At 44.9% G+C, this 13690-nt stretch overlaps 1 protein-coding gene across 1 annotated transcript in view; it reads right to left on the bottom strand.

Moving 5' to 3' along the window:
* LOC126336789 (dehydrogenase/reductase SDR family member 11-like) overlaps window positions 1–13690 on the bottom strand; it is a 45982-nt gene that overhangs the window by 13973 nt on the left and 18319 nt on the right. The window contains exons 2-3 of the mRNA XM_050000810.1: window positions 9484–9646; window positions 4470–4599 (exon numbers count right to left, since the gene is read on the bottom strand). Of these exons, the coding sequence (XP_049856767.1) occupies window positions 4470–4599; window positions 9484–9646 (293 nt within the window). The remainder of the gene's footprint in view (window positions 1–4469; window positions 4600–9483; window positions 9647–13690) is intronic.

The following is a 13690-nucleotide window of genomic DNA, read 5'->3' as shown; positions in this document are numbered from 1 at the left end:
GTTGTCGGAAAGCCTCGAAAAGCCTCTGTACTGGCACCAATTTCTCGAATTTTCTCCTCGTGGTCAATACGTGAGATGTATGTGGGCGGAAGTAATATGTTGTCTGACTCCTTCTGAAGAGTGCTCTCCCGCAGTTTCAGTAGTAAATCTCTCCGTGATGCACAATGCCTCTCTCGTAACGTCTGCCAGTGGAGTTTGTTTAGCAACTCCGTAAAACTTTCCTGCCAGCTAAACGATCCCTTGATGAAACGTGCCATTCGTCGTTGCATCTTCTGTATCTCCTCTATCAATCCTTTCTGATGGGGGTCCCAGATAGATGCACAATATTCAAGAATCGGGCGAACAAGCGTCCTATAAGCCGCGTATTTTGTGTAAGAGTTACATTTCCTTAAGATTCTTCCGATGAATCTGAGTCTGGTGTCTGCTTTCACGACTATCTGTTTTATGTGGTCATTCCACTTAAGGTCGCTCTGGATTGTTACGACTAGATATTTTACGGCAGACGCTGTCTCCTGCTGTTTGTCATGAGTAGTGTAGCCGTAGAGTCGACTTCGGTTCCTATGTATGCGCAATATGTGAATTTTTTTTAAAAATAAGGCACTGTTAAAGAACTAAGAACGCATTTTAAATCTACATCTATGAAAATTGGTAACTGACTTCTATACTCGAAACATCTTTCATTGCTTTTGGAAATTCATCCCCCTAAGGGAGTGAAATTGGGGATGAAAATTTTAAGATATTATTTCATTATGAAAGCATTTTTCAAAGTAAGCGAAAATTTTTATTTGGGTCCTCTGTTGGTAATAAAAATCACATGTTACACGGGTTATGAAAATCCAGTCCCATAAAGTGTGAAACAGCGGATGAAAATGTTTAAGAAAATATTTCGTCACTTAAAAAAATTTGAATATACACTCCTGGAAACGGAAAAAAGAACACATTGACACCGGTGTGTCAGACCCACCATACTTGCTCCGGACACTGCGAGAGGGCAGTACAAGCAATGATCACACGCACGGCACAGCGGACACACCAAGAACCGCGGTGTTGCCGTCGAATGGCGCTAGCTGCGCAGCATTTGTGCACCGCCGCCGTCAGTGTCAGCCAGTTTGCCGTGGCATACGGAACTCCATCGCAGTCTTTAACACTGGTAGCATGCCGCGACAGCGTGGACGTGAGCCGTATGTGCAGTTGACGGACTTTGAGCGAGGGCGTATAGTGGGCATGCGGGAGGCCGGGTGGACGTACCGCCGAATTGCTCAACACGTGGGGCGTGAGGTCTCCACAGTACATCGATGTTGTCGCCAGTGGTCGGCGGAAGGTGCACGTGCCCGTCGACCTGGGACCGGACCGCAGCGACACACGGATGCACGCCAAGACCGTAGGATCCTACGCAGTGCCGTAGGGGACCGCACCGCCACTTCCCAGCAAATTAGGGACACTGTTGCTCCTGGGGTATCGGCGAGGACCATTCGCAACCGTCTCCATGAAGCTGGGCTACGGTCCCGCACACTGTTAGGCCGTCTTCCGCTCACGCCCCAACATCGTGCAGCCCGCCTCCAGTGGTGTCGCGCCAGGCGCGAATGGAGGGACGAATGAAGACGTGTCGTCTTCAGCGATGAGAGTAGCTTCTGCCTTGGTGCCAATGATGGTCGTATGCGTGTTTGGCGCCGTGCAGGTGAGCGCCACAATCAGGACTGCATACGACCGAGGCACACAGGGCCAACACCCGGCATCATGGTGTGGGGAGCGATCTCCTACACTAGCCGTACACCTCTGGTGATCGTCGAGGGGACACTGAATAGTGCACGGTACATCCAAACCGTCATCGAACCCATCGTTCTACCATTCCTAGACCGGCAAGGGAACTTGCTGTTCCAACAGGACAATGCACGTCCGCATGTATCCCGTGCCACCCAATGTGCTCTAGATGGTGTAAGTCAACTACCCTGGCCAGCAAGATCTCGGAACTGTCCCCCATTGAGCATCTTTGGGACTGGATGAAGCGTCGTCTCACGCGGTCTGCACGTCCAGTACGAACGCTGGTCCAACTGAGGCGCCAGGTGGAAATGGCATGGCAAGCCGTTCCACAGGACTACATCCAGCATCTCTACGATCGTCTCCATGGGAGAATAGCAGCCTGCATTGCTGCGAAAGGTGGATATACACTGTACTAGTGCCGACATGGTGCATGCTCTGTTGCCTGTGTATATGTGCCTGTGGTTCTGTCAGTGTGATCATGTGATGTATCTGACCCCAGGAATGTGTCAATAAAGTTTCCCCTTCCTGGGACAATGAATTCACGGTGTTCTTATTTCAATTTCCAGGAGTGTAGTTTTATGAAAACTGTTACTTCACTTCTCGATTAGGCATAAATAAAAAACATGTGTTAGAGCACAAAAGTTTTTATTGAAATATCACCGCAAGAACGCAAAAGTCATGACTAACAAAAACGTTGGACTCCAGCTACCAGAATCGCTTTTTGGGAGGAAGTACAATTGGAAAAAACCATTCTTCTATGGCTTTAATTGGCGTGGAAAGTTTAGAAGGTTTTAAAATTTGTGAGTAACTTATAAACTCGATTAATGAAAAAGAAAAACCCTCCGTGCATACCACACAGTCTATGCAAGCGAAGCAGCGGACGATAAGCTAATTATTTAACAACACAGTTAAGAAAACTTTCCCATTATTCTTTCTGCAGTTCTCGTACGTGCCCGACCTTTATTGATCGTTCCCATACGAACTCAGTATTGTCGAGAAATATCGTAAAACACTGTCCACCAGGTAGATTTTTAGCAACTGTAATTAAATAGTGCAGGTCACATTTTTCTCGTAAGTTGTATGAAAGGTGCCGATGCGTTATGTTTACACTGCGCTTTTAATTTCATCCGTAACAGTTTTAGGGCGTTAATGGTCGACTTAACATTCTATAACCGTGGATCAAATGTTAGTGTTCGGAATCATACTCTTGTCAGTAGATAATTTGATACGTTTTATTAGTGTCAGCATCATTCAGCAAGTGTTAAAGAGAATTACAGAATAAAATTGTTGATGTCAGGCATCTTCCTTGGTTCCAAAGTAACACATGTTGTCACTAGCGTTTCTACCACAGGACGAAAAATTTCCACTCCCACTCAGACACTAATCAACAGCGATATTCAGAAAGTTTTAATAATTAGTACGAACAGATCGACTAACACTATTTTAAACCAATTAACAGACATATACGTACGTTTTCCGTTGAATTATGCATCCATGGTGTGTGACATACAGCATTAGAACGATATATCTACTACCGATACTCTCGGAAAAAGTATACAAAAGTAATTACTCTTCAGTTAAAGATATTCCTACTGAAGTTTTACTGGCAAGAAGCTGTCAGCCCATAAAACGCATAAACTCAGAGTGATCTGTGCAGTCTCATTTGTAAAATTAATGCAGCTCAAGTGAGTATTCACAAGAAAATAAAAGGGCCTGTGCTGCAGTTTTTAGGTCTGAAGTAGAAACTCAACCAACAGTGTTTAACAATATTGTACAGAAAAAGAAACGAGATAACATTTAGTTGTCAACATAGCTTTGTTTAAATAGCTACAACTTCAAGCACTTGACAAGGATGCAATTTTCAATCTAAATCCACAATAGTTCGAGTGTGTTAATCTATGTGACTGAGGAGTCTTCGGACTTCTGTTGCCCCATTAATAAATTTTGTCCTGCTCTGTAACAAGAGACGACATATTTTGCAGATTTAGATCAGTTCTTGCATCCGTGTAAGAAGCCTGAAGTTCGAACCACTTGGGACTGAAATTGAAAGTATTTAAATTTGGCATCAGCTAGGTCGAAAAGAACTTCTTTCTTGTGTGAAATTTCATAACGTACAGTTGACACCCACACTGTATGTACAAATGTATAATGTCACTTACTCAGACGTCTGAAAACAAAGAGTGTAGCAAAGTTAATCATCAGTATCTAGGTTGAGAACTCTTTACATCAGTAAACATTTGATTTTTGGCTACTAAGAATTTTTGGGACGTAAGTGTGTACGATGGCTGTCATTAAAAGAAGAAAAGTAGTACATATCTAAATATCAGCAAGGATGTAAAGTACTGTTAGGGTCACAGATGAATCACTATTAGAGTTTGTCCCTCTACAGACACTACTGCAGTATCTACTTACCAAATTATTCACAGAAGTTTGTGCACGCGCGCGTGTGTGTGTGTGTGTGTGTGTGTGTGTGTGTGTGTGTGTGTGGCCGGTTTTACGGGCCTCATCAAAGTCCCGACTCCTGCCTGCTGACGCGGAAGTGTGTGTGCGGGTGGGGGGTGGAACATCGTCCATAGGAATCTCTCATCATCTAAGCGCTGACACTTACCTGCTCATGTGTGTGTGTGTGTGTGTGTGTGTGTGTGTGTGTGTGTGTGTGTGTGTGTTGTCGCCTTTACGAGCATCGTCACGTAAGCGCTGGCTGCTACCTGCTGATGTGGATGATGAAGCCGTCGTCGACGCCCCTCCTCATCATGTCCTGGACCGCCTCCCTGGTGCAGATGGCCAGCCCAAGCTCGTTCACCTCCATCATCTGCCTCCAGTGCTCTGTTTTACCGGCTGAACAAGTCAACACAGTTGAACATCAGTCACTTTCCTAAATATGGTTACATAATTTAAACCGCAGTTTGGCGCAATGATTTCAGAACAAGAAGCAGCTTATAAAAGTATGTTTTAAAAAATAAATCTATCAAGAACATAAGTTAAAAGGAGACGTGGTACGTGTCGTGCTCGTGTTGAATTTTCATTGTTCATGACTCGTTACTTTGGTTTTAAGGTTCGCCATATTAGAGGGAGTGAGAACGAAGTAGCCGACGCTCTGAGTCGCATATTTCCAGGCCATTCCTGGATCGGTAGAACCTAGCCTTGAGACTAGTTTCCTGCTGTCTGAAACTCCTGGGCTATTCTGTGACCTAGCCGCCAAACAGGCCCAAGATCCGCGCTGGGGACCCATCAGGCAACAATTGGCTGATGGAGAGGTTGTCCCGAAAGGGGCTTCTCTGTAGACAGGAAGACCATGATCAATTTGAGGTATGCGTCCCTCAGGAGTTAATTGGCATGGTGCTTAGGTACTTTCACGATTCAGCCGTTGGGGGACATTTAGGATTCTACAAAACTCTGAACTGCATTCGAGAAAGTATGTTTTGGCCCAAGCTCTACTGGGACGTTAGGCAATTTGTAGGGGATTGTGTTCGATGTAGGCGTGCCAAACCGGATGCGGGTCCGAGCAAGGCGTTGTTACAGTCAGGTAGGGAAGAGTACCCCCTGGATCGGATTTTTATCAATTACATCGGCCCTCTGCCCAGTACTAAAAGAGGAAACAGGTACATACTGGTTGTTGTTGATGCCTTCACCCGTTTCTCGTGGGTTCTGCCCACGCGTGGCGTTACTGCCGAAATTACGGTGCAACAGCTGTCTAGGATCATCTCCTGGTTTAGGCCTCCAACAACGCTCCCACCTTCTTATCTAAGGTGTTGAAAGGGTTTTGCCTTGCTAATGGGATCAAACACATCACAACTACTCCCTATTATCTGAAGTCATCCTTCGCGGAGGGTGTCAATCGGCATTTGAAGGCCGCTTTCTGCATTTATCATTCACGAACATCTACGCGTTGGGATGCTACCTTACCCTGGCTAAGCCAAGCCTTCAACTCTCCCAGGCATGAGTCCACAGGCACAGCGCCTAGCCGTTTAATGTTTTCTTATGTCCCGAACTCGCCACTCTCCTATTTATTGGACATTAACGACCTTCTTCAACGCCAGGTTACTCCGGCGACTTTGCGGGAAAATTGGAAACGGGCTAAAAATAATATCGATCTGGCCAACCGGCGCCAAGCCACTCGGTATAACAAAGGTAGCGCCCCTTTCAGGCTAAAGTCTGGGACCTCGTGTTCGTCAGGGATGTTGCCGGCGGTACCGGGTTTAGTCCAAAAGGCAAGCTTATGCCGCGATTCAGGGGTCCGTGTCGGATACTGAAAATCCTTAGTGCGGTCAACCTTGTGGTCAAGGATCTCTTGTCGGGCCGTAATTCCAGGCTGCATCTCAGTCAGGTTAAACTCGAGAACTGGGGTACCCCATAGTCTGCCGCAGTTCCTAACAAACACCTCCCCCCCCCCCCCCCCTGGTCATCTTTGTAGGGGGGGGGGGGGGGATTGAGCCGGTGGGTTTCTGGCGCCAGACGATATCGAATCTTACTTCCATCTTTGATCGTTGTCCCTGTGCCTTGTTCTCTTTGCGTCTTTGAGGCAGGATTTTTATGGTGGAGCGCGTGCGCAAGTCGAGGAGGGTGGGTCCGCGCATGAGCCGAGTCAGTCTGTGACGTGACGTGCTTTCGATGTTGTCGTTGTGAGGGTTGGTGACACGATGTCACGTGGCACGGCCTTATGCCGTGAGGAGCAGTTCAGTTGGAGCAACGAGGAAGCATGGGCCGCTGCCGGAAAGTATATAAGTTGCATTGACACTGCTGGCCAGTGGCGAACAGGATTTGCTAATACCTCGAGAGCTATGAGGATGGATGGCTTGAGAATTTCACATGAAGAAGAAAACGTTAATCAATAAGCTTTCGTGGTGGGGTTCTCCTTCTACATATAGTGAATTTTATTGTGTACTTAAGGACTGTTGGCCGGCAGTGTTGGCCGAGCGGTTCTAGACGCTACAGTCTAGAACCGCGCGACCGCTGCGGTCGCAGGTTCGAATCCTGCCTCGGGCATGGATGTGTCTGATGTCTTTAGGTTAGTTAGGTTTAAGTAGTTCTAAGCTCTAGGGGACTGATGACCTTAGAAGTTAAGTCCCATAGTGCTCAGAGCCAAGGACTGTTGACTGTTGCATTTGCTCGTGCTAGTGGCCAGCAAAAACATTCACTACAGTGGTGGCTAGGCGAGTTATGTTCTGGAACGGCCATGAAATTATGTTACTGCAGTGGCTAGAAATAGCGCCTCGCATTTATAGGTTTGGATTTGGTGCTTAGTGGCACACTGAAGGTAGCTGGTTCAAAAAATGGTTCAAATGGCTCTGAGCACTATCGGACTTAACATCTGTGGTCATCAGTCCCCTAGAACTTAGAACTACTTAAATCTAACTAACCTAAGAACATCACACACATCCATGCCCGAGGCAGGATTCGAACCTGCGACCGTCGCGGTCTCGCGGTTCCAGCCTGAAGCGCCTAGAACCGCTCGGCCACTCCGGCCGGCGTAGCTGGTTCACTTGAACGTCATTTCTTAATTTAGTTATAGATTTAGAATTTTCTGGTTTTTCGAATTAGTGGTAGTTGCTGTTTCTTAATAATTTCTTGTGTGTATGGAACGCAAGTGACCATGATAAGTATAGGTCACATTGTGTTTTATGGTCGGATAGAGGCTGTGTGTATTTTGGTCTGTAGCCATAGGGGCGTGCTTATTGCATTAGCGACCTATTGAAGTGAAATTAGTTTTCTATTGCAATTTCAAGTACATATCTGAAGGTTGATTGTCACGTTAGGTACTGCACGTTTAATTTATGTGGTGTCAGCCATTCAGCAAAGACAGATTATCTTGTGAGGTGGACCTTAAGTCACTGGGTGTGGACTGATACATCTTTTCACGTAGTATCTAGACACCTTTTTTTTTTTTTTTTTTTTTGATCAAAGGAAACTAAGCTCCTTGAATCTGTTCACTGGTTGACTTGTAATATGTTTATATTAAGATATTGCTTTTCTGTATATGTATTTGCGTAACTTGTATATGCTACAGTGTGTCTGCCGCTCATGTTTTCCTATTTTCAGAAACGTCTATGGTGGCCGACGCGAGCAAATCTAACCACGCGAGCCTGCAAAGTGACGGAAATCTCAGGATTTGAACTCATGGCCGTCCGGACCCCGTTAAAGCGCGATTTCTCTACTCCATTCAACGAGAGGCTTCTTTTAGGCAGAAGATTTCCTACTGCCCAAAGTTGAGTATAAGTTCACCCTTTGAATCGTGTGTTTGTGAAATCGTAATAGATTAACGTTTGCTCGCGTCCATCACCTGTTCATTAAATTGACGTTTTGTCTTAAGCTTGCATAAAGTCTAGAATCTTCCTGACGCTGAGTGTACTAGAATGCTAAGTGTAAACAGAACAAATAACAGTACCCTTCAGGTCAGATAGAATCAAATTAATTTTACCTTTTCAGTAAGTGTAAAACAGAGTGAGAATGGCGACAGCCGACATTGTAAACATTTGATTATCTATTTCATCTATTATTTTGGTTGTTGTTACCGGCACGTAAAGGGGCCGTTGTTACAAGTTTGACGGTGAATATTGTAAATACTAATTGTGGATAGGGCCTTGATATGCAAATGTTGTTAATTGATTATTACTGCTGATGTGTGTGTGTAATCAATAAAGAAGTGTTGCAACTACAAACTAGTTGTGTTACTGGTATACAAAGTTAGAGTGTGCAATCGCCTCCACCAAAACACTCATTTACGTTGATTCTCGATGGAATATGTAAAGACGAAAACACTATTTTGTTACTACATGAGAATAAATCTATACAGTGACGTTCAAAGCTGGTCATGGTTTGACTGTGGGAAACGTTTTTTGTGAAATCGTTAACTCTACTATTTCTTTTTAACAAATATGATAAAACACTATATGTGCCGCAATTATTAATTCTTCTGAAACCAACGCATTTTAAGTCCTTTTTTTATTTGGCCTTTGTGCTACTTTCGTTAGGTATCACTGAGGAGGCGCAATCTCCAATTCATGATTTGTAACTCACCAGACATTTTTATGTTAAATAGAGATCTGAATGTCATTTTCACCACAGTTGTCACATACCACAATAGAGGAGATCGTCCTGTGAATCATATAAATTGTGTTAAGCGTTTATTGTGTTTCTGTGGAATAACAGCTCAGAAAGCCAACCTGCCATTTACCATACTAGTGTGGACGAGAGACCTTGAGGCTGCGCCCAACGTGGCCAGAGTGCCGGACCAGTAGGCGTTAATTCTGTTCCCAGTACTGACACACGTCTGATTCGTCTCCTTGTCTTGACGTGTATCGTACTTTTTTGTCGATATTAAAATGTATAGATACGCTGCAATATTAGTAAATTTTTACTGTAGCTGATAATGTATTCAGAATGAATTTTCACTTCGCAGCGGTGTCTGCGCTGATATGAAACTTCCTGGTGGATTGAAACTGTGTGCCGGACCGAGACTCGAACTCGGGACCTTTGGCTTTCGAGAACAATTGCTCTGCCAATTGAGCTACCTAAAATAGATTCACGCTTCTGAGGTCGCGCTTTGGCATTTCAGTGTGTGGAGCACTTGCCCATGAAAGGCAAAGGTCCCAACTTCGTGTCTTGGTCCGGTAAACAGTTTTACCCTTCCAAAAAGTTTGATAATGCATTTTTCACATTTTTGATCATTTATACATTAATTCAATGTAAATTCTTTAAAATCTGAAATATTTGCATACATACATATAAAATCAGTGTCGTAGTCGGCACCAGCGCTGTTGACCAGGATGTCGACTCCATTGAGGTTTTCCCTAATCCACTTGAAAGCTGAGAGGATGCTTTCTTCTTTTCCCACGTCTCCCTGAAGAGCGTACAGTTTTCCTGGTGATCCCTGCACTTCAAGGGCCTAAGGTAAAACACGAAGAACGCTTGTAAATGCTTCATAAGACAATTATGTCGACAGCGATATGAAACACGGCCCTGATATGTTGCTCTACTACAGAATGTTAGACATGTTGTTTCATGCATGGAGCAAGCGCTGGTCCTCTGTTGTGTGGGAATCAGAGTCACTGTGGGCAGCCTGCGGTCGCTGCCTGCATCTTGGGCCCTTTGTGCGGACACTGTGGCAAGTGGCGTACCGGTTTTAACTGAGAAAGAATTAGACGAGATAGGAGTGGCCTTGGTAATAGGAAAGGGAAAATCGTTGCGCTGAGTAAGTCGACATACTGCTGTGGCAGTGGCCTCTACTACAAAAACCGCTGTTGACGAATTCAAACAGAAACTTGACAAAGCAACAGTAATGCGTCCATTCACCAAGTCACATACTGCTACCGCGAATGGCCCGAGGTAAAAATGATTGTCGGTACGCCTCTGTATTGGCCCTAATTTCTCGAATTTTCTCGTCGTGGCCATCACGCGAGGTGTATATGCTGTCGGACTCTTCCCGGAAAGCACTTTCTCGAAATTTCAATTGTAAACCTATCCATGATGAGAAACGCGTCTCTTGTCACGTCTCCCAATTGAGTTTGTTGAGCATACTGGTAACGCTGTGGCACTGACTAAACGAGCCAGTGACGAAACGGGCAGCTCTTGGTTGCGTCATCTCTCTCTCTCTTCTATCAGTTCCTACCTAGTCAGGACCCTATATTGATGAACAATACTCAATTATCGGTCAAAGAAGTGCATTATGAGCCACTTCCTTCGTGGATGATTTACATTCTCATGAATATCAGCCTGACAACCGCTTTTCCATCCAATTGTTTTATGCAACCATTCCACTAAACGTCTCTCTGGATCGTTACTCCTAGATACCTAGATTCCAGCAGTTTCTCACGAATAGTGTAGTTGTACTGTAGTGGCTTTCTTGTATGCGCAATCTGTTACAGTTATTTACGTTCAGGGTCAACTGCTGGAGGCTGAACCAGTGATCAGACTCCTGTGAACGTCATTCTGCAAATCGCTACTGCCTTTTGGAGTTGCTATTTTGCTATAGGCTCTGAGCAATATGGGACTTAACATATGAGGTCATCAGTCCCCCTAGAACTTAGAACTACTTAAACCTAACTAACCTAAGGTCATCACACACATCCATGCCTGAGGCAGGATTCGAACCTGGGACTGTAGCGGTCGCGCGGTTCCGGATGTAGCGCCTAGAACCGCTCGGCCATTCTGGCCGGCTATTTTGCTATAGACAACTACATTATCTGCGAAGAGCATCCGACGCTTTCTACTGGATCATTTACATACGGCACATTTTAAACAGCACTTGTCCGAGTGAACGTTGCAGTTTTGCAAAATACTAATCAGTTACATGAAGAGGATTTATATAATGTAAAAATCTGATTGTGGTCAGCAATTAGTGTAATATAAATTATTGCAACCATTTTTTCGCCTACTTCTGGTAGGCACGCAAACAATATATTGCAGCCTTTCCTCAGAGATCTAATAACTGAGGAAAAGAAAGTTATTTCAGGGAGGGAAATGCTAGAGCACGCATCGCCAACGCGCTTTTGACAGCATTACGAGATGTTATTATGGTGGGATTGTCCAACGACAGGACACTTCTTTGTGCTCGCAGCCTGCATGCTGCGTCACTGATTCCCACGCATCGCCATAGCGAAATATCCGGTATATACCAGCAAATTTATTTGTAGTTTAGTGTAATTGAAGGGGACGGCTGAAGAAAGCGATTACTCACAACAGCATATTTTGAGGTATTCTGCACAAAATCTCCTCGTTCTTTACCTTATCAGTCCACCTAATTTTCTACACTCGTCTGTAGCGGTTCATCTCAAATCGTTAGATTCTCTATTGTTCCGTTTTTCTCACAGTGCATGTTTTTGTAGCATACAGTGCTGTGCTTCTTCCTCAAATGTAGCTTTATGTTTGACACTAGTAAACTTCTCTGGGCCAGAAATACCCTTTTTACCAGTGCTAGTCTGCTTTTTATGTCTTCCTTGCTCTGTTCATCATGGTTAGGTAGAAGAATTCCTTAACTTCATTTACTTCCTGGCCATCACTTCTGATGTTAAGTTTCTCGCTGTTGTCACATCTGCTACTCTTCATTACTTTCGTCTTTCTTCAATTTACTCTCAGTCAATATTCTATATTCATTAGGCTGTTCATTTCATTCAGCAGATCATGTAATTCTTCTATGCTTTCACTGAGGATGGCGATGTCATCAACGAATCATACCACTGATATCCTTTCACCATGAATTTTAATTCCACTCCAGAAGCTATCTGTTATTTCTATTATTACTTCTTCGATGTATAGATCGAACGGTAGGGGCCAAAGATTACATCCTTGTCTTACGCTTTTTTTAATCCAAATACTTCTTTCTTGGTCTTCATAGCAGCAAAGAATATTTTTTTTAATGTAGAATTTGTTTGGAATATACAAAATGGATGTGTCATTTAGTACAAGTGTGCCATGAGTTACGGCAGGCTTCATTTCCGTCCTTTGCGATCAGCCTTCCTGTCACCCGGTCAGCCAGAGGTCGCCACGCTAGAGCTGCATGAAGCCTTGGTCGGAGGGGAAGGCAGTCTGTGCAGAGGACAACAAGGGAGCAACTGAGATGGGCGAGAGCTGTAAGTGGCCAACAGTGGAACACGGTGGTTGAGTCGGGGCCAGAGCTAGCAGCCAACGAACCTTGTTGTCAATGCGCGGACATGGGTTCCTGTTCCGAGTAGATGGACGGTGACTGGCGTCTTGGCTCCACAGGTGGCTGTACTAACATACTCAAGTGGATAATCATTGTGGAGTGTCCTCTTGAGCAGCAGTGCACAAGAATAGTGTCTGCCTGTGGTACTTGACGAAAACATTGGCTGTGTAGTCACTTGAATTCTGGTTGCGATTCACCTCCAGCCTGAGCCAGCAGTTGGAGGATTCAGTAATTTCCTATCTACTACTGTCAGTGGGGCCGCTGCAAGGTCTATGTGTGTTTAGATGGAATACGTCTGGATTGTTGAATATTTATGTGAATTTGACCTAGAGGGCATGCTCTAACACACTGCAAGCCACCAAACAAAAAAAAGAAGCGACGCAGCAGCAAGGAATTGTCCGAACGCGTCAGAAGTCGGTAGAAGTGATGTATTAGTACAGACAAGCAAACGATTACAATTCCAGAAAAGGTGGATGATTTATTCAAGAGAAATAGCTTCACAAACTGAACAGGTCAAGAACGCTTTGGTCCACATCTGGCTCTTATGCAAGCAGCTATTCTGTGTGGCATTGACGCATTTTCTGGATGTCCTTCTGAGGGGGTATCGTGACAAATTCTGTCCAATTGGCGTGTCAGGTTGTCAAAATCTGTTGATGCAGTTGATTTTATTGTTGGGTGTCCTCCTGAGGGGTATCGTGCCAAATTCTGCCCAATTGACGAGTTTGATGGTCAAAATCCCCGAGTTGGTTGGGAGGCCCTGCCCACAATGCTCTAAACGTTCTCAGTTGGGGAGAGATCTGGCGACCTCACTGGCCAAGACAGAGTTGGGCAAGCACGCAGACAAGCAGTGGAAACGCTCATAAAGTGCAGACGGGCACTATCTTGCTGAAGTGTAAGCCCAGGACGGCGTGCCAATAAGGGCAACAGAATGGGGCGTAGATTATCGTCAATGTACCACTGTGCTGTATGAGTGCCATTAAGGGACCGGTTGGTAGGACATGTTCTGAGGCATCAAGGGATCACAAATTTAGCATTGGAGGGCAGCGTGGAGGGTAAAAATCGTAGAGGGAGACCAAGAGATGAATACACCAAGCAGATTCAGAAGGATGTAGGTTGCAGTAAGTACTGGGAAATGAAGAAGCTTGCACAGGATAGAGTAGCACGGAGAGCTGCATCAAACCAGTCTCAGGACTGAAGACCACAACAACAACAACAAGGGCAACAAAACGGGGAGTAACATTTCGTTGACAACCGCTATGCTGTAAGGGTGCCGCGAATAACGACCGA

This window comes from Schistocerca gregaria, chromosome 2 (genome assembly GCF_023897955.1).
Source record: "Schistocerca gregaria isolate iqSchGreg1 chromosome 2, iqSchGreg1.2, whole genome shotgun sequence".
Lineage (NCBI taxonomy): Eukaryota > Metazoa > Arthropoda > Insecta > Orthoptera > Acrididae > Schistocerca > Schistocerca gregaria.
The sequence above is the reverse complement of the archived record's forward strand: the minus strand, read 5'-3'. Positions and strand labels throughout refer to the sequence as shown.